Below are 21,084 nucleotides of genomic sequence, written 5' to 3' on the forward strand. Positions count from 1 at the left end.
AACAAACTTTCATTCTACTAATTTTCATCTAGAAGGCTGAGAAGTTAATGATTCTCAGAAAGCAATGTAAGAGAATAACACAAGACTGAATATTTACAACAATAAATAAAAGCTAGGTCAGGATGATGACCATATATGAATATTGCCACAGTAATTTTCAGATGCTAAAATACACAATTTAAAATGGATTTTGTTGGATTTTATTTTTTTCCAGTGGTTTAAATATTAATGGCCAAGTAGTGGTAAACAGTTTTTCTATATGAGGTATTAATCAAAATAACTAAGCACCTATCAGAAATCTTAACTTATCTCTGAAAGGTTAAATTATTCCGCTTTAAACATACTTTTGATGCCTCACTTCCATTTTCATTTTTTGTTTTGGTGTTCGGTCTCCATGACGAATGACAGCTATGACACATCTAAGTTCCATCCTAAAATTAAAAAAATAACGTTCAACTTTCTGACAAAGATTTGTGTTATATAATTCAGACTAATACATCTAATTATTTATTTAGAACCATCTTTTACCACTTTAAGATATTCTCCATTAAGCATAGTGCTTGTAACAACTAGTCTTACTTTTATCAAATCAAATCCTAAAAAGAATTTAAGAGGCTGAAGAGGGAGTAATATTAAGCTACACAATACCTGCTTCTTCTCTTGAGATGACTATGCTAACTCTGGGATAAAAGTAAATGGAGGGGAGACCTTCAAGATAGTGGAAGGGTAAGACATGGAGATGACCTTCCTCCCCACAAACACATCAGAAATAAATCTACGTGTGGAACAACTCCTACACAACACCTACTGAACGCTGGCAGAAGGCCTCAGACCTCCCAAAAGGCAAGAAACTCCCCACGTACCTGGGTAGGGCAAAAGAAAAAAGAAAAAACAGAGACAAAAGAATAGGGACAGGACATGCACCAGTGGGAGGGAGCTGTGAAGGAGGAAAGTTTTCCACACACTAGGAAGCCCCTTCACGGGCGAAGACTGTGGGTGGCGGAGGGGGGAAGCTTCGGAGCCACGGAGGAGAGCGCAGCCACAGGGGTGCAGAGGGCAAAGCGAAGAGATTCCCGCACAGAGGATCGGTGCCGACCAGCACTCACCAGCCCGAGAGGCTTGTCTGTACACCCGCCGGGGCGGACGGGGGCTGGGAGCTGAGGCTCAGGCTTCGGAGGTCAGATCCCAGGGAGAGGACTGGGGTTGGCTGCGTGAACACAGCCCGAAGGGGGCTAGTGCGCCACAGCTAGCTGGAAGTGAGTCAGGGAAAAAGCCTGGACCTGCCTAAGAGGCAACAGACTATTTCTTGCCTCTTTGTTTCATGGTGTGCGAGGAGAGGGAATTAAGATCGCCACTTCAAGGAGCTCCAGAGATGGGCGCAAGTCGTGGCTATCAGCGCAGACCCCAGAGACAGGCATGAAATGCTAAGGCTGCTGCTGCAGCCACCAAGAAGTCTGTGTGCAAGCACAGGTCACTATCCACACCTCCCCTCCCGGAGCCTGTGCAGCCCGCCATTGCCAGGGTCCCATGAACCAGGGACAACTTCCCCGGGAGAACACAAGGCATTCCTCAGGCCGCTGCAACATCATGCTGGCCTCTGCCACCGCGGGCTCACCCCACGTTCCGTACGCTTCCCTCCCCCCAGCCTGAGTGAGCCAGAGCCCCCTAATCAGCTGCTCCTTTAACCCCGTCCTGTCTGAGCGAAGAACAGACACCCTCAGGTGATGCAGAGGAGGGGCCAAATCCAAAGCTGAACCCCAGGAGCTGTGCGAACAAAGAAGAGAAAGGGAAATCTCTCCCGGCAGCCTCAGGAGCAGCAGATTAAATCTCCACAATCAACTTGATGTACGCTGCATCTCTGGAATACCTGAAGAGACAACGAATCATCCCAAATTGAGGCAGTGGACTTTGGGAGCACCGATATATATATATATATATTTCCTTTTTCTCTTTTTGTGACTGTGTATGCTTCTGTGTGTAATTCTGTCTGCATAGCTTTGTTTTTACCATTTGTCCTAGGATTCTGTCTGCCCATTTTTTTTAAATATACTTTTTAGCACTTCTTATCATTAGTGGATTTGTTTTATGGTTTCCTTGCTCTCTTCTTTCTTTTTTCTATTATTTAATTTTTTTTTATTTTTAATAATTATTTTTTATTTTAATAACTATTTTATTTTATTTATTTATTTTTCCCCCTTTTATTCAGAGCTGTGTGGACGACATGATTTTGGTGCTCCGGCTGCGTGTCAGGACTGTGCCTCTGAGGTGGGAGAGCGGAGTTCAGGACATTGGTCCATCAGGGACCTCCCAGCTCCACGTAATGTCAAACGGCAAAAATCTCCCAGAGATCTCCAACTCAACGCCAAGACCCAGCTCCATTCAATGACCAGCAAACTACAGTGCTGGACACCCTATGCCAAACAACTAGCAAGACAGGAACACAACCCCACCCACTAGCAGAAAGGCTGCCTAAACTCATAATAGGTAACAGACACCCGAAAACACACCACCGGACGCAGACCTGCCCACCAGAAAGACAAGCTCCAGCCTCATCCACCAGAACATAGGCACTAATCCCCTCCATCAGGAAGCCTACACAACCCACTGAACCCACCTTAGCCACTGGAGGCAGACACCAAAAAAAACGGGAACTACGAACCTGCAGCCTGAGAAAAGGAGACCCCAAACACAGTAAGTGAAGCAAAATGAGAAGACAGAGAAACACACAGCAGATGGAAGGAGCAAGGTAAAAACCCACCAGACCAAACAAATGAGGAGTAAATAGGCAGTCTACCTGAAAAAGAATTCAGAGTAAGCATAGTAAAGATGGTCCAAAATCCTGGATACAGAATGGAGAAAATACAAGAAATGTTTAACAAGGACCTAGAAGACCTAAAAAGCAAACAAACAATGATGAAAAACACAATAAATGAAATTAAAAATTCTCTAGAAGTAATCAATAGCAGAATAACTGCAGCAGAAAAACGGGTAAGTGACCTGGAAGATAAAATAGTGGAAATAACTACTGCAGAGCAGAAGAAAGAAAAAAGAATGAGAAGAATTGAGGACAGTCTCAGAGACCTCTGGAACAACATTAAATGCACCAACATGCGAATTATAGGGATCCCAGAAGAAGAAGAGAAAAAGAAAGGGACTGAGAAAATATGTGAAGAGATTATAGTTGAAAACTTCCCCAATATGAGAAAGGAAATAGTTAATCAAGTCCAGGAAGCGCAGAGTCCCATACAGGATAAATCCAAGGAGAAACACGCCAAGACACATATTAATCAAACTATCAAAAATTAAATACAAAGAAAAAATATTAAAAGCAGCAAGGGAAAAAGAACAAATAACACACAAGGGAATCCCCAGAAGGTTAGAGCTGATCTTTCAGCAGAAACTCTGCAAGCCAGAAGGAGGTGGCAGGAGATATTTAAAGTGATGAAAGGAGAAAGCCTACAATCAAGATTACTCTACCCAGCAAGGATCTCATTCAGATTTGATGGAGAAATTAAAATTTTACAGACAAGCAAAAGCTAAGAGAATGCAGCACCACCAAACCAGCTCTACAACAAATGCTAAAGGAACTTCTCTATGCAGGAAACACAAGAGAAGGAAAAGACCTACAATAACAAACCCCAAACAATTAAGAAAATGGTAATAGAAACATGCATATTGATAATTACCTTAAATGTAAATGGATTAAATGCTCCCACCAAAAGACACAGACTGGCTGAATGGATACAAAAACAAGACCCGTACATATGCTGTCTACAAGAGACCCACTTCAGAACTAGGGACACATACAGACTGAAAGTGAGGGGATGGAAAAAGGTATTCCATGCAAATGGAAATCAAAAGAAAGCTAGAGTAGCGATGCTCATATCAGACAAAATAGACTTTAAAATAAAGACTATTACAAGAGACAAAGAAGGACACTACATAATGATCAAGGGATCAATCAAAGAAGAAGATATAACAATTGTAAACATTTATGCACCCAACATAGGAGCAACCTCAATACATAAGGCAAATGCTAACAGCCATAAAAGGGGAAATCGCCAGTAACACAATCATAACAGGGGACTTTAACACCCCACTTTCATCAATGGACAGATCTTCCAAAATGAAAATAAATAAGGAAACACAAGCTTTAAATGATACATTAAACAAGATGGACTTAATTGATATTTATAGGACATTCCATCCAAAAACAACAGAATACACTTTCTTCTCAAGTGCTCATGGAACATTCTCCAGGATAGATCATATCTTGGGTCACCAATCAAGCCTTGGTAAATTTAAGAAAATTGAAATCGTATCAAGTATCTTTTCCGACCACAATGCTATGAGACTAGATATCAATTACAGGAAAAAAAATCTGTAAAAATACAAACATATGGAGGCTAAACAATACACTACTTAATAACCAAGAGATCACTGAAGAAATCAAAGAGGAAATCAAAAAACACCTAGAAACAAATGGCAATGAAAACACGACGACCCAAAACCTATGGAATGCAACAAAAGCAGTTCTAAGAGGGAAGTTTATAGCAATACAATCCTACCTTAAGAAACAAGAAACATCTCAAACAAACAACCTAACCTTACACCTAAAGCAATTAGAGGAAGAAGAACAAAAAAACCCCAAAGTTGGCAGAAGGAAAGAAATCATAAAGATCAGATCAGAAATAAATGAAAAACATATGAAGGAAACAATAGCAAAGATCAATAAAACAAAAAGCTCGTTCTTTGAGAAGATAAACAAAATTGATAAACCATTAGCCAGACTCATCAAGAAAAAAGGGAGAAGACTCAAATCAATAGAATTAGAAATGAAAAAGGAGAAGTAACCACTGACACTGCAGAAATACAAAGGATCATGAGAGATTACTACAAGCACCTATATGCCAATAAAATGGACAACCACAAAGAAACGGACAAATTCTTAGAAAAGTACAGCCTTCCGAGACTAAACCAGAAAGAAACAGAAAATATAAACAGACCAATCACAAGCACTGAAATTGAGACTGTGATTAAAAGTCTTCCAACAAACAAAAGCCCAGGACCAGATGGCTTCACAGGTGAATTTTATCAAACACTTAGAGGAGAGCTAACCCCTATCCTTCTCAAACTCTTCCAAAATATAGCAGAGGGAGGAACACGCCCAAACTCATTCTACGAGGCCACCATCACCCTGATACCAAACCAAAGGTGTCACAAAGAAAGAAAACTACAGGCCAGTATCACTGATGAATATACATGCAGAAATCCTCAACAAAATACTAGCAAACAGAATCCAACAGCATATTAAAAGGATCGTACACTATGATCAAGTGGGGTTTATCCCAGGAATGCAAGGATTCTTCAATATATGCAAATCAATCAATGCGATACACCATATTAACAAATGGAAAAATAAAAACCATATGATCATCTCAATAGATGCAGAAAAAGCTTTCGACAAAATTCAACACCCATTTATGAAAAAAAACCTCCAGAAAGTAGGCATGGAGGGAACTTACCTCAACATAATCAAGGCCATATATGACAAACCCGCAGCCAACACCGTCCTCAATGGTGAAAAACTGAAACCATTTCCACTAAGATCAGGAACAAGACACGGTTGCCCACTCTCACCACTATTATTCAACATTGTTCTGGAAGTTTTAGCCACAGCAATCAGAGAAGAAAAAGAAATAAAAGGAATCCAAATCGGAAAAGAAGAAGTAAAGCTGTCACAGTTTGCAGATGACTATACATAGAGAATCCTAAAGATGCTACCAGAAAACTACTAGAGCTAATCAATGAATCTGGTAGAGTAGCAGGACACAAAATAAATGAACAGAAATCTCTTGCACTCCTATACACTTATGATGAAAAATCTGAAAGAGAAATTAAGGAAACACTCCCATTTACCATTGTAACAAAAAGAATAAAATACCTAGGAATAAACCTACCTAAGGAGACAAAAGACCTCTATGCAGAAAATTATAAGACACTGATGAAAGAAATTAAAGATGATACAAACAGATCGAGAGATATACCATGTTCTTGGATTGGAAGAATCAACATTGTGAAAATGACTATACTACCCAAAGCAAGCTACAGATTCAATGCAATCCCTATCAAATTACCAATGGCATTTTTCACAGAACTAGAACAAAAAATTTCACAATTTGTATGGAAACACAGAAGACCCCAAATAGCCAAAGCAATCTTGAGAAAGAAAAGTGGAGCTGGAGGAATCAGGCTCCCTGACTTCAGACTATACTACAAAGCTACAGTAATCAACACAGTATGGTACTTGCACAAAAACAGAAATATAGATCAATGGAACAGGACAGAAAGCTCAGAGATAAACCCATGCACATATGGTCACCTTATTTTTGATAAAGGAGGCAAGAATATACAATGGAGAAAAGACAACCTCTTCAATAAGTGGAGCTGGGAAAACTGGACAGCTACATGTAGAAGAATCAAATAAGAACACTCCCTAACGCCATACACAAAAATAAACTCAAAATGGATTAACGACCTAAATGTAAGGCCAGACACTATCAAACTCTTAGAGGAAAACATAGGCAGAGCACTCTATGACATAAATCACAGCAAGATCCTTATTGACCCACCTTCTACAGAAATGGAAATAAAAACAAAAATAAACAAATGGGACCTAATGAAACTTAAAAGCTTTTGCACAGCAAAGGAAACCATAAACAAGATGAAAAGACAACCCTCAGAATGGGAGAAAATATTTGCAAATGAAGCAACTGACAAAGGATTAATCTCCAAAATTTATAAGCAGCTCATGCAGCTCAATATCAAAAAAACAAACAACCTAATCCAAAGATGGGCATAAGACCTAAACAGACATTTCTCCAAAAAAGATATACAGATTGCCAACAAACACATGAATGGATGTGCAACATCAGTAATCATTAGAGAAATGCAAATCAAAACTATAATGAGGTATCACCTCACACTGGTCAGAATGGCCATTACCAAAATATCTACAAACAATAAATGCTGTAGACGGTATGGAGAAAAGGGAACCCTCTTGCACTGTTGGTTGGAATGTAAATTGATATATCCACTATGGAGAATAGTATGGACGTTCCTTAAAAAACTAAAAATAGAACTACCATACAACCCAGCAATCCCACTACTGGGCATATACCCTGAGAAAACCATAATTCAAAAAGGGTCATGTACCACAATGTTCATTGCAGCTCTATTTACAATAGCCAGGACATGGAAGCAACCTATGTGTCCATCGACAGATGAATGGATAAAGAAGATGTGGCACATATATACAATGGAATATTACTCAGGCATAAAAGGAAACGAAATTGAGTTATTTGTAGTGAGGTGGATGGACCTAGGGTCTGTCATACAGAGTGAAGTAAGTCAGAAACAGAAAAACAAATACCATATGCTAACACATATACATGAAATCTAAGAAAAAAAAATGGTTACGAAGAACCTAGGGGCAGGACGGGAATAAAAACGCAGACCTACTAGAGAATGGACTTGAGGACACAGGGAGGGGGAAGGGTAAGCTGGGACAAAGTGAGAGAGTGGCATGGACATATATACACTACCAAATGTAAAATCGATAGCTAGTGGGAAGCAGCCGCATAGCACAGGGAGATCAGCTCGGTGCTTTGTGACCACCTAGAGGGGTGGGGTAGAGAGGGTGGGAGGGAGGGAGACGCAAGAGGGAAGAGATATGGGGATATATGCATATGTGTAGCTGATTCACTTTGTTATAAAGCAGAAACTAACACACCATAGCAAAGCAATTATACTCCAATAAAGATGTTAAAATAAATAAATAAAGAAAATAAATATTAAAAAAAGAAAAGTAAATGGACTGTAATCCCGTAACTTCCTTAATTATCTGCCCTGTAGCATAGATCACTATAGACTGAGATTTCATTAAATCAAACAAAATAAAGCTGCTATATTTATTTTGCGCACGTAAGAAGAAAAATATTTCAAACTCAAGTTACTGGAAGATAAAACTGTCTTAGCAAGAATGGTAGGGTATAATTTAACATTTGCCAAACTGTGAGACACAGAATACAACTCTATAGAATAAGTTACCCAAAAACATGTTTTGTGTTAAATAAGTTTGGAAATATTGGTTTAAAAACAAAATTAAGTATTTTTGTCCTCCTCTCTGCCCCAATCAGGACTCCTAAGAATATTTAATACGCTAACATAAAGCTCTAAGCTGGGAATATGAAGCATTTGGTCAACTCACCTGAGTGACAGGTGAATTTCAAGCAGTAACTTTCACTAGAATTTATGAAACACTTTGGCAATGTTGGTCTAATTAATTTACTTCAAGATATAACTGTATATTTTTCCTTTATATGCTGAGAGCACCAAAGTTGTATGACCACTGACCACGAACCTTTAGGGAACACATCTGCTGGCACCTCCTTTATTCTTATGGCTTAATTCAATAGTTCTCTAATTATCCAAGCATTTTTCAGGATTTTATTTGTAACAACAGAAAAGATCTTTAGTCTAAATAGCCCCATGTAAAAGCATATAATCTATTTCTCCATCTGCAAAGTCAATCATATGAAAACATACAGAGTAGAGTGTCTAATAATTATTCAGAAATGTAATCTTCACTGTAATAGCACAAACCAATGGGGAAAACCCAAGGAGTTTCTAAATGAAAATACTTAAACTTACATAGTTCCAGATGTAGTTGGTACAATCGGGATATCTTCAGCTTCTAAGGGTATCGACCAGGGGATATGAAACTGTGGAGCAAGCTCTCGCATTACAATATTCCTTCAAGACAAAAAGAAAAGAAAAATTAAACTAGTTCATTTTAAGACAAACCTGGGTATTTAATGACAAATAACTGAGTATTATAGGAGTTAAAGTCAAACTATCTAGTGATTATGTGAATACAGCACATAAAAAGTAACCTAAAAAATCAATCCTGATGAAGAAAAATTAGATCAGCAGTGCTAAACTGTTGTATAGAACACACTAACTGGATGTCATGAATTTGGCTTTACTTATTTACTCTCATTTTAAAAATATAAATTACATAGGATTCAAGTAAATCACTGTAACTGCGTATCTACTTACAAAGATTCTGAAATCCAAGATTATCTCTTCTGTGTGGCCATTGATCATTTCTCTCAGTTTTTATTTATCACCTGCAAAGCTATTTTAAACACTATTGCTCATGTTTAACAAATTTCTTATTACTCTTTGCTAATAAGGTTAATAATGAAAACATGTTTAAGTAATTATAAGACATTTTTTGTTTTGTTTAAATTTAGCATTTATTCATGCTAAAATTTAGTAAGCTCCCCCAAATTTCACTTTAAGGGTAAGTTCACAAACCTTTGAAATATACTATAACAGCTGACCCCAATTATTAAAATACATTTTAAAGTGTAAGTTTTTTACGGCTTTGTCAAATATACTTTGAAATGGTTTAAAAATAGTTCTTGTCTTTCAAGTCGTCTAAATCAGGATATAAGAAAATAAGTCAAAGAATATAAAAATGGCATTTCTATATGCAATAATTTCTTTTATATTCACTTCATAATCTCATGAGATTATTTTAAAGTAACATATGCGTGTAGAAAGCAGAATCATTCAAAAGAATTCTAAATTCCAAATATTTCTATTTTATTCTGGTTACTTATTCTGGTTAATTTTGTACCATTAAGTACTATAATTACATATCAAAAACTTGAGAAACTAAATAATCAAATAAATTAGCCATTTTGATGAATAACCACTGTAATAATCACTAAAAATCACTGTTACAGCATTTCTAAATCTATGAAGTTAAATACCTTTAAGCCTTTATCTATACTGGTCATATATTGATTTGTCTTTCATAACCCAAAGTGTAATTCAGGATTTGGCATGGTCTTTGGGGATGTCATTTTATGAACACTGATTTTTACTCTGCAGTGTTTACAAAACCCTGATCACTTGACGTTTACCATTATTTGGTTTCTGAATAACTAGTATGCATTAGCTGTAACAAAAGTAAAGAGGAAGAAATATAAAGAAGAAAATCTTACCCAAGTATTTTTGCACAATCATCATAATACTTCATGGAATTTTTCACAAAACTGAAGCCATTGACATCACAGACATAGGACTGTCCATTGGCCCGTAACAAATCAAAGCCACAAACTGTTTGCTATTTAAAATAAATTATAAACTTTAAAGTTCCATTTGAATTATGACTTACAGTTTTCCAGTCTTATTAGAACACATCAAATTTTATAACTGCCTAAAAGTATATTACTGTTTATCAGTTTACTTCATAGTAAGTAAAAACAAAGAAACTACTTATCTGTAACTTGAATACTCTGAAAATATACATGTCATATGATTATTTAAGTTCTTCCTATGAAGTAGATGTAGAACAATAATGTTTACGGGACTAGAGAGGCCAAGAAATCAAGAAGTTCTTCAATTAACATTTTATTAAAAAACAAAAGTAAAAATTTTTAAAGGCTTCGATAAATTCTGTGCTAGTAGAAATTATATCATTTTAATCCAAAAAAAAAAAAAAAACTAAACAGGAGAAAGTTTTGAAGACATATCCCAGAGAAAATGTCCCATTACCCCTATGAATCTTTTAAACCCTGATAACCACAACCGCAGGTGCTCATCAGGTGTGAGCACCTGAAATAAATTTACTTTATTTGGGAGAAAACAGTTGAAAGGTATGAATTTCCTGCTTGGGCTCCAGGAATTTTCTGATCTTCTACATTTTATATTCATATATCACATATTAGTATAATGTGATTTTAAGTCAAGGCTTTTGGGATCCTGGTATTACAAAATTAAAACAATTCAAAGAAAGCTATTAAAACATATTTCAGGCTAAGATTCCTTCCATGAGAGACTTCAAATTATTAAAACACAAAGAACTTATTTATTATTTAATAACCAGTAATATACACTAGTCTTTAAGTTACATATCCAAGGCAAGGCTTCAACAAAGTAAAGTTTATCCTTTATTAGATGCAAGCTGAACTACTCTATTTAAATCTTTACTGTACAGTACAGGTAAAGTCTAATAATACAGATTGAGAGAACTAGTCAAATGTCATAAGTAAAAAGTTTTCTTTAAGAAGTGTATTAGTATAGCTTTCATGAACATATTTTACTATATATAATAGGCTAAAGGATCAATTGCAAAGGCTAGAAGACTGATGATATTTTTTATTTAAAAAAATCATTTATCAACTCTGAATAGATACTTATAACCAGTTTTGGTTATAGGGGTATGTTAAATAATACTCCTGTAACTCTACTGTTTCAGTTAAGTTTTCCTCTGTAATTGTAGTTTCTGAATAAATTGACAAGGTTTCCTTCTATATAATACAGAAAGAATAAAGAGAAACAAAGGTCTTCATTTATTATATATTTTTAATATTAATGGCACTACAAGAATCCCTTGAAAAGTACATAAACCATTCAGATATACCACTTTATTTTCTCTGCTGATCTCTCCTGTTATAAGCCCAAATAACATCTCATTTACTCAAAAAAAAAAAAAATTAGAATTTTTACAAGGGTCTATATGGCCTGCATAACATCTTACCTTAAATGCGAGGCAGACTTTCCAAGCAATTAATTTCTCTCGTGCATTGAGAATAACAGGGTATCTTACTTCTTTTCCTTCACTATCTCGCTCCACCTTGCCATCAAGTGCAGGAGATTTTCGAGCTTCAGCATGGGCATAATCTGGACCTACTGTATAAACCTTTCAGAAATATTAAAATACATATTTTACTTAAAAAAATATATATATATAAATAAAAACAGCAGACAACAAATTCAAATAAAAAATAATAAATAAAAAATACCTCAGTGTCCAGACTATTTTTTCACACATCTTTCTATTTTACATGTGAAAATTTTCAATACACTGGAAAAGGTTCTAAATAATTAATTATACAGCAAAAATTTGTAAAGTGAGGTTCTGTTCTCTATAAAAAATAATTATACTGAACATTATGAGGGAATACTAGAATGCACATGATGTGATACTTCTCAAATTGTTTTAGTTTAACAAAGTAGAGGTACAAATAAATAAAAAAATTACAGAAGGAAGTAACTGCCAAAATAAAGATTTAAAAGGGGCTGGGGGATGAGCGACAGCATGAATTCAAAACCAGACAAGAGAGGGAAACGCACTCTAAGCAAAGGTAATAAACACAGACAAAGGGCAGAGAAACAAAACAGCATGATGTATTCAGGTAACAGTACGTTATTTGGTATGGTTTATAATGTAAGAAATAAGGTTTGTAGGACAGAGGGCAGACTGTGAAGTATCTATGCCAGCCTTATAAATCTGATTATCACCCTGTGGTCAATGAGGATCCACAAGAGAATTTTTAAAAAGAAGTTCATGATCAGGTTTACACCTAAGAAAGAACTCTCTAGACACAGACTGGTTGAAGGTAAAGCAGTTAAGACCTTATTTGTCACCAACAGAAATCACACCTATTTTTTTTTAAATCACATTATAGTTGTCAAAGTTCTCAAAATATCATTTACACTGATCAATGCCTGGAAACATCGTGGTGGCTATTAGACCCTTACCCACTATATTTTGGGTTGGTTTTTAAATATTCTGATAACTTTATTTCAATAAAATTTGTCTCCTTGGTAATCCTGTGTGGTTTATTTTAAGCATTTAAGAATATTATCCTATATAAAGGGTCCATAGGCTTCAGACTGCCAATGGCATTCATAATACAAAACAGATTAAGAATCCCTAGTTAAAAAGAAAGAGATTCAGAATAGAGGTTAGATATAGCTAACTAAAGGGTAATCTCTTTTTCTGAGATCACTGGTAAACTCAAAGTACAAAATAAAAATATACTTTAATCAATCCTACCTTAACATCAGTACCATCTGTGGGCATAAACTCTTCATATATATATGAGCCTGTTTTTCGTACATTGCTTTCTGGGGAATAAACACTACTTCTACTGCCAATCTGAAAATAAAAGAAGTCTATCAATGTAAAAACTAAATTATTCTCATTTTTATAAAATAACCCTTTTTACCATCTATTTCCATCACTGATATTTCCAAAAGTTTTTTTAATCTACAAATATTTAACAACACATTACATAGTTGACACTATATTATTTTCTGCTGTAATTATAACTTGAATAGCGTAAAAATACAATGAACACTAAGAACAGTGTTTCTAAGATTCAACCATATTGCTGCATGTAACTACTTTCTTAATACTATAGAATTTTCCTCTGTATAAATAGCCCATAATTCATTCATTTGCCTATCAATATATATTTAGGTTGTTTTCTAAGCTTTAGCTAGTAGAGCAACGTTGCTTCGAACTTTCTTTTAAATATCCCCGTGGCACATACGTGCAGGAGTGTTTCTAAGGCATATACTAGAAGTGGAATCGCTAGGTGATAGAATATGCTCACATTCAACTTACAAAATAATGCCAAAATCTTTTAAAAACTGTTTTAATAATTTCCAGTCTCTCCAGCAATGTATAAGAGTTTCTACTGATCTACAATTATCTATATTTGGTATTGTCAGACTTCCTAATATTTGCCACTCTAATGAATATAAAACAAGTACCTCATTGTGTTCTTACTTTGCATTTCCATGATTGTTTATGAGTGAACGTGCACTTTTAATCCTGATATATTGCTAAGTTATACTGCTAAGAAGAAATGTTGCTAACAACGTCTGGGCTTGTACTTGTTTTCCAACTACCTCAATCTTTTTGATCTTGCTAATTCAAAAAGTAATTCAATGTCATTATCTTTTAGACTTGATTTACATTTATTTTATTATGGGTGTAAAATTTTGAGCATACTTTCATGTATTTAAGAGTTCATTGGCATTACTTTTTCTATGAACTATCCATTTGGGAGGCCATTTTTCTTAAAAAAATGCTGATCTTTACCAAATTTCTCACATGACAGATACATAAATGGAAGGTAGAAAGAAGATCAAATAACTTTCTTGGTATTCTGTAGGTAAGCTTTTGCATAAACAACATTAAATAACTAAAATGATGACTTGCTTTTCTAACAAAGTATTGATATGATATCAGTTTTATTAATCTATCTCTAAATGATACATTGTTAATCTTAGTTTTACTAAATCTTGATTACTTTTAGTAAAATGTATACAATAATGTATTTAGAATAGTATTCACTAGGGTAACAAAGGTTTACCTTTCGAAAAAGTCTTTGACTTCCACCACCAGCAGATGTTGGATAATAAATGTAAACATTGTGGTCTTCTGCACTGACTGGCTTTTCTACAAATGGCTTTTGGAAAACTTCCCCATTTACTTCTACATGATCTTCCCCTTCAATCAGATTACATTCTATACATCAAACACAATAGCAAGAAAAATTATATTTTGTATATTACCTAGATATAATATGATTATTGAGGACTGTTTTTTTCTTTTTTTTTTTTTACTATAATAGAGATTACAAAGAAAAGTAACCTTGGATAATGTACTGATTTGATTTTAATTAAAAATATTTATGCAGGGCTTCCCTGGTGGCACAGTGGTTGAGAATCTGCCTACCAATGCAGGGGACACAGGTTCGAGCCCTGGTCTGGGAAGATCCCACATGCCGCGGAGCAACTAGGCCCGTGAGCCACAACTACTGAGCCTGCGCGTCTGGAGCCTGTGCTCCGCAACAAGAGAAGCCGCGACAGTGAGAGGCCCGCGCACTGCAATGAAGAGTGGCCCCCGTTTGCCCCAACTAGAGAAAGCCCTCGCACAGAAACGAAGACCCAACACAGCCAAAAATAAACAAATAAATTAATTAATTTTTAAAAAATTTAAAAAGTAAAAAATAAAAAAATAAATATTTATGCAAACATATGATCTATGACATTAGGAACTATATTCTTCAAAAATCTAATGGACCTGCCATTTTACCCTGTCACCCCATAGAATTCAAAGTTAGATATGAAATGATACACAAGAAAGATTGAGAAATAACTCCATAATGCTATCGTCTTCTGAAAAATGTATGGAATCATTATACCACAGATACCATAAAACATGAAATTATTTAAGTTAGAAAATTAACCAATATACAGAGTAAGCAAGCAATCCAATCAGCAAGTTGTACCTCTAGACAAATGAGAAGAGTTCCCTGTTACAGATGGTACTATATCTGGTTTTTAATAAAAGTTGCTCTAATGTACAATAAAGTCATCAAAATTCCCCAAAATAGTTATCAGAATATTAAATATTAAAACATATAAACATTTATCTTGCCTTTTTAGACTAAGTGTAACTTACATGCTATGTTTTGATAACCAGGAAAATGAAGCAAAGGGTACTTTAAAATATTAATAAATAGTAGTATTTCAAAATTCCTACTCATCAGAAGTTTAGTTGTGGCATACTAACATGAAGTTTCTAATACTTAATTCAATAGTCATAGATGAATCACTCATTTACCCCAATCAATACACATTTATTAAGCATGTTATTTAAAAATTCTTCTTTATGATTCTGATATGTCAAACGTAGACCAAAGAAATGTAGGATATACAACTCCTGATTATTAGTTAGCCTTGTAGTTCATAGTGTCACATTTTAATTGAAATTTAATTGCCTATTTGGATCATTTTTAAAAAATTGAATAGAATACCATAATTTAAATTCTTTCCATTTAATTATAGAAGAGAGTGGCTCAAAAGTATGTTAAGTGACAAAAGATAGCTTGTTTAAAATCTCTTACTCTTACCTTTGGGATTATTTGGGTCACGATTCAAAATTGCATAACGAGGAAGTAAAATACCTTCAGCTTGAAGAATACTATATACTTCTCTCCTGAAGAAAAAAGAAAATATCCTTATTGTTTTATTGCTCTGTTTCACAATGAGTATATTACTGTACTGTTCATAAAGTACATTATTACTGTTCTATCACTAAAAAAGGCATGCATATAAAGTCTTTAAGTAAACAAATATGTCATTTAAAATACTGAAAAACTGTATTCTAAGTAAATATTCAGCAATACTTTTTGTGGCATATTAAAATACTAATTTTTAAAATTGGGAATGTAAATGTATAAAAAGAAATGGTTAAAGTTACTATATCACAATGACAGAATATTACCTACGTATTAAAAACCTTATACAGTACTCAAAGAATATTTAACAATGTGGGAAAATGTTTATAGTCTTTTAATAGAAAGGTGATCCTAATTTTGTAAAATGCAAGTGCATATATGTATTGCTTTCTATATTAAAAAAATATGGTAAATGTAGTGGCAGGGTTAAATGCCATTCTTCATGATTTTATTTTCTAAATTTCTTAAAATGAATATGCATTTATATATATACATATATATTTATAATATATAAACATGTAAACCTAGGAAAAATGTTATAAAAATTGAGATATTAATAACATTACTATCTGGAAAAGGAAAAACAAAAACAAAAATAGAAAAACAAAAAACTATAGGGCCTTACACTTCATATAGCATTTTCATACGTATAACCTCATATTGTAATGCTAAGACAGAATAAAATAGAATACTGGTGAAATTATAAGGGTAGCCAGTAGAGTGAAACACCAATTAAATGAAATATATAAATGCATTTGTATTTTACAATTTCTTTTAAATATCTATGCTTTTGACCTGTTAAATGAATTGCTAAGATATACAGTAAAATATTTCTCATAATGGTTCCACTTTACCATTAAAAACCTAGTTATAATGGGTAAAGCTGTTGCTTCATCATCAGTCACATGACAGAAAAACTGTTCATAATTTTCAATGGTTTAGTAGGTCTGGAAATTAAACAGACCTGGTTTAAGTCCTTGTCCCACTACCTGAGAAACTACTTGTGACTTTTGGCAAACTAAATGATCTGCCTGATTCTCAAGTTTCGTCACCTGTAAAACTGGGTATAAATACCTATTTCTAAGTATTATTTCAAGGATACCACAAATTTATATATGTATAAAAACACCTGATACCATGTCAGCTTAAGCAGATACTAAATAAATGTTAATTTTCCTTCCTTAATTTAGCCAACTTAACCACTCACCTATCTTGTATGAGATACTGCATATTCAAGTCATTGATTACAAATGGATTCCTGAGTTTTGCATAGGCAACTGCTTTGTCCAGTGGAAATCCTAAGAACACATATTATTAACATATTCTGTAGAATCTCAAGATAAGTTGACATCTATAACTTAATCAACTTGAATTCATGCCACTTCCTATAAAAGACTAATTCATTATGCATGTAACTGCTTTCTTTATAAGACAGAATAATAAATACACAAAACTTGATTTATCTTGCACGAGTAAATAAATCTTATTTTTTCTTAGTGAATTTGATTGATAAGGCACAGCAAGCCAGTGGTTACATAACCCAATTTAGAGTACTGACATGTTAGTTGATGCCTGATTATTCAAAGTCACCTGACAGAAGGTAAGACTACCTCATACACAAATAGAAATCTATATATAAATAAGTGTATCACAATCACCTGGTGATTTTTTAAAAATTTATATAACTCCTCTTCTTCTCACTAATGATATTTTGATGCGTATACATATAAATTAGCTGATAATTCAAAGAACTTAAGCATCTTCAAAAACAGCAGAAGAAAAATTAGTTTATATTCAACAGATATGCTCAAAATATAAAATATATGAGCAGAATCATGCTTGCTGTTAACTAGGTCAATGTTAACACAGCAGAAATTAAGTCCTTAAAATTTCTAGACTTTGGTAAAATTACTAATTACAATGAAAACAAATCAAATGGCAGATATAGTAAGAGATCTAAAAAAAAATCTAAGTAATTTTAATGATTATACTTCACTCTCTGTATTAACACTAAAAGACTCCAATTTTAACCATCAACGTATAGTATATGATTAAGAATGGCAGTATACCATAGATGTTAAGAGCATAAACCAAGGTTCAAATCCTAACTCCATCTTTCATTAGCTATGTGACCGTGGGCAAATTTATTTAATATCTCCAAGTCTCTGATTCCCAGCTGTAAAGGGGTATTTTAACTAAAAGGGTTTTTGGGAAATTAAATATAATAGTGTATATAAAACACTTATTACAATACCTGGCATAGTAAGTGCTCAATAAATATTAACTATAATTATTCCCTAAATAACAATATTTTAATAAATATCTAAGCAAAAGGGTAACAATCATCAGGCATACATAGCTTTAGCACTTAACTAGAGTATGCGACAGTGTAGCTGTGAAGACACTATTTTGTAGCAGTATCAGAATAGTTAGTAGAGGAAGGAAGTGTTAAAGCCTACTGAAGTTAAAAAAACAAAAACAAAACAAAAAGCTATGGTCAGTTAAAAAAAAGCTTTATTCCTAAATTCCTCTTAGCTTTTAACATTTAATTAGAAGTTCTCTATACCAAGAATCAATGGGCCACAAATCACAAACCCATCTAGTTTTATAGACTCTAAGAATTCATCACTTACTGTAAAGATGTCTCAATGTCTATGGTTTGAAGCCTTCTAACAGAATTCAGGAAATAAGAAACGCCTATATAGTCATTACCCTGCTTTTGTTGCTGTTAAAGAGGCAGCATGTGGGATATGACCTTAGGTAGTATCTAGTTTTTACAAGCAAATAACTAGCTTTAACTTAAATAGGAAGAACCATGTGATAGTAAGGGAAGAACACCTTACCACCAAGCATAAGCAAATTTTAAGATTCTCTAAAATGAATGACTTCAGTCTGTAAAGAAGACCAGGGACTTGACTTCTCTATGAAATAATGAAAATCAATATAGTGTATGGGAGCACAAAAAGTCTTAACCTGCTCCATCCTCTTCTTGCTGAAGGGGATGCTTTTTAAACACCTAACTAAAGTGAGACTTTAACACACCTGGAGGCTACATTAGTTTGGTAACAAAAATGATTTAATATGAATACATTTATAACTGAGTGCATATCTTTTAAATTAGCGCTCTTAATGAAAATTCACTTAATTCACAGATTCTTAGGTTATAAATTTTCAGACACACACTTAATAACTTTTGATTAGTGGACTTTACTATGAATACTTAAGCTTAATTGATATTTCAGTTTGATTTATAAAAGATAACAAGGAAAATATAAAATTCAAATATTAAGTTCTTAAGAAATAAAGCATGAATATGTATTGAGGAATGATAGATTATCTTCTATATGGCAAAACATATGGGCTTATAATATTTAAAAAATCAAGAATTTGTCCTAAGAAACTTAGAGTTGTAAACAAAGACATACATTCAAAAAGTTCATCACAACCTTATTTTTAGTAGTAAAAATTGGAAACCATCTAACTTTTAAGATATTGGTTAAGTATGATATAGTACATCCACAGGATGATATACTATGACACCATTAAAGATCAGGTTTTTGACAAATGATATAGAAGGGGAAAACCTCTTGATGTAATTAGGTTAAAAATTAAATATAGTATTACATATACACTATAACACAAAATGTGTTTTTAAAAAATACACACAGAAAAAAAGATTGGAAAGAAATATATCAAAATGTTAATATCACCTATCTGTGAGACTAGGTGAGTTTAATTTTATTTTTCTATTTTATCTATTAGTTTTATAGTTAGAAAGGATAAAGAGGTTTCCCTCCCTGTTTTACTACCTTTAGAATGAAAAGAAATAAGACAATCACACAAAGGCCAGTTTTCCACGGGTTCATTCAAAATAACATCTTCTTCAAATACTACTACTGTGATATATTTAAATAAGGAGATCCGTTCAAGAATTTCCTTCATTGGTTTGGATTTGGATTTCTTTGCCATGGAACATATTCCAACCACAATCTGCCTTTCCGGTGGCTAAAACAGAAAGAAAACAAAAAATCAGGTTGACTTGATAACAACTCCAAAGTACAGCTATCTTAAATCTCTGTCCGAAGTACATAAAGCATGTGATGAATCAATAAAAGTGACACATTACCCAAACAGGCATTTTTCAAGATTATATTGTTATAATAAATACTTAATAATAATAGTTTTCTACAAAGGTCTGGAAAATTTTTTTTAAAGTTTCAGAACACTGTTACTATTTTCATTCAAATCTCAAACTTAAATACTTCCTTAACTGTCTCTAGCGTTTATTTGCTAACTAACAATTTAGCAAACTGTTAAATTGCTAAAGGAGCAAATAAGGCCTAAAGGGCCAATAGGAGTGAGATAAAGAATTCTCTTGCCTAAAATAAGATATTTTCACTACAAAGCTATGCAGTGTTAAACTATTTTTGTAGATTGAGCTTAAATATGAGTTGGTCACCAATGACAACTTAGAAGGAAATTTTGGAGAAAGCCACACTGCTAAACAGAGGTGTCTATGCTCTTTGACACCCCAATCTTCGTACTCAACATTCCCAGTTTACGGTGTTGCTCACCTCTGGCACCCTTGCTACAGCTCAAAGGCCATGATTCAGCCTGAAATTTAAAACGCAGAATATAGAAACAACCTATGAGTAGCTCATGGGTTTATAAAATTACTCAAGATTCATTCTGAGGTCTTTGCATTTAGGTACTTTGAGAGTTTTATCAAATATAAAGCTGTGTCCAGTTTTCCATTTCAGTTCTTCTCTCTTCTATATTTATTTATTTCATACGACATTATAATCTGGGCCCAAAAGTGTTTTACTAGACCTTCTCTTATTATAAATCTAAAAATAAAACGGGGCAACATCTGAATTCTTCTCTTCTTTATGCTTAGCATCATTCCTCTCACTCATATGAAATTTAGAGTTCAAATTGGTATTGGATTTGATGTTACCATCAAAGATTGTAAATCCTAACCTCCCTGGGATCTGCTGTCTTTCACCCTCTGATCATCCACTTTTATGTTCCCTTATTCAATTCTTTCCTGATCAAAAGCCTCAACATAGCTCATTATGATGTTCCTTAAGTAGATTTCCCTAGACAACAAGAGTACTCAACCTAACGTCATTGATATCTTAACAGAACGATCTGGAACAAATCATTTTATCAATCTACAGGTCAAATG

At 33.9% G+C, this 21,084-nt stretch overlaps 1 protein-coding gene across 19 annotated transcripts in view; it reads right to left on the minus strand.

The window, feature by feature from the left end:
• The window catches only part of PPIP5K2 (diphosphoinositol pentakisphosphate kinase 2), an 89,510-nt gene that overhangs the window by 58,576 nt on the left and 9,850 nt on the right, over positions 1-21,084 (minus strand). For all 19 annotated transcript variants that reach the window (XM_082458015.1, XM_082458018.1, XM_082458017.1 and 16 more), the window contains 9 exons: positions 19,706-19,901; positions 17,104-17,194; positions 15,789-15,874; positions 14,244-14,398; positions 12,917-13,018; positions 11,615-11,776; positions 10,077-10,198; positions 8,713-8,814; positions 345-431 (listed from right to left, as the gene is read on the minus strand). In XM_082458015.1, the coding sequence (XP_082314141.1) occupies positions 345-431; positions 8,713-8,814; positions 10,077-10,198; positions 11,615-11,776; positions 12,917-13,018; positions 14,244-14,398; positions 15,789-15,874; positions 17,104-17,194; positions 19,706-19,901 (1,103 nt within the window). The remainder of the gene's footprint in view (positions 1-344; positions 432-8,712; positions 8,815-10,076; positions 10,199-11,614; positions 11,777-12,916; positions 13,019-14,243; positions 14,399-15,788; positions 15,875-17,103; positions 17,195-19,705; positions 19,902-21,084) is intronic.

The sequence above is a fragment of the Balaenoptera physalus genome, assembly GCF_965194825.1.
Source record: "Balaenoptera physalus genome assembly, chromosome: 3".
NCBI lineage: Eukaryota > Metazoa > Chordata > Mammalia > Artiodactyla > Balaenopteridae > Balaenoptera > Balaenoptera physalus.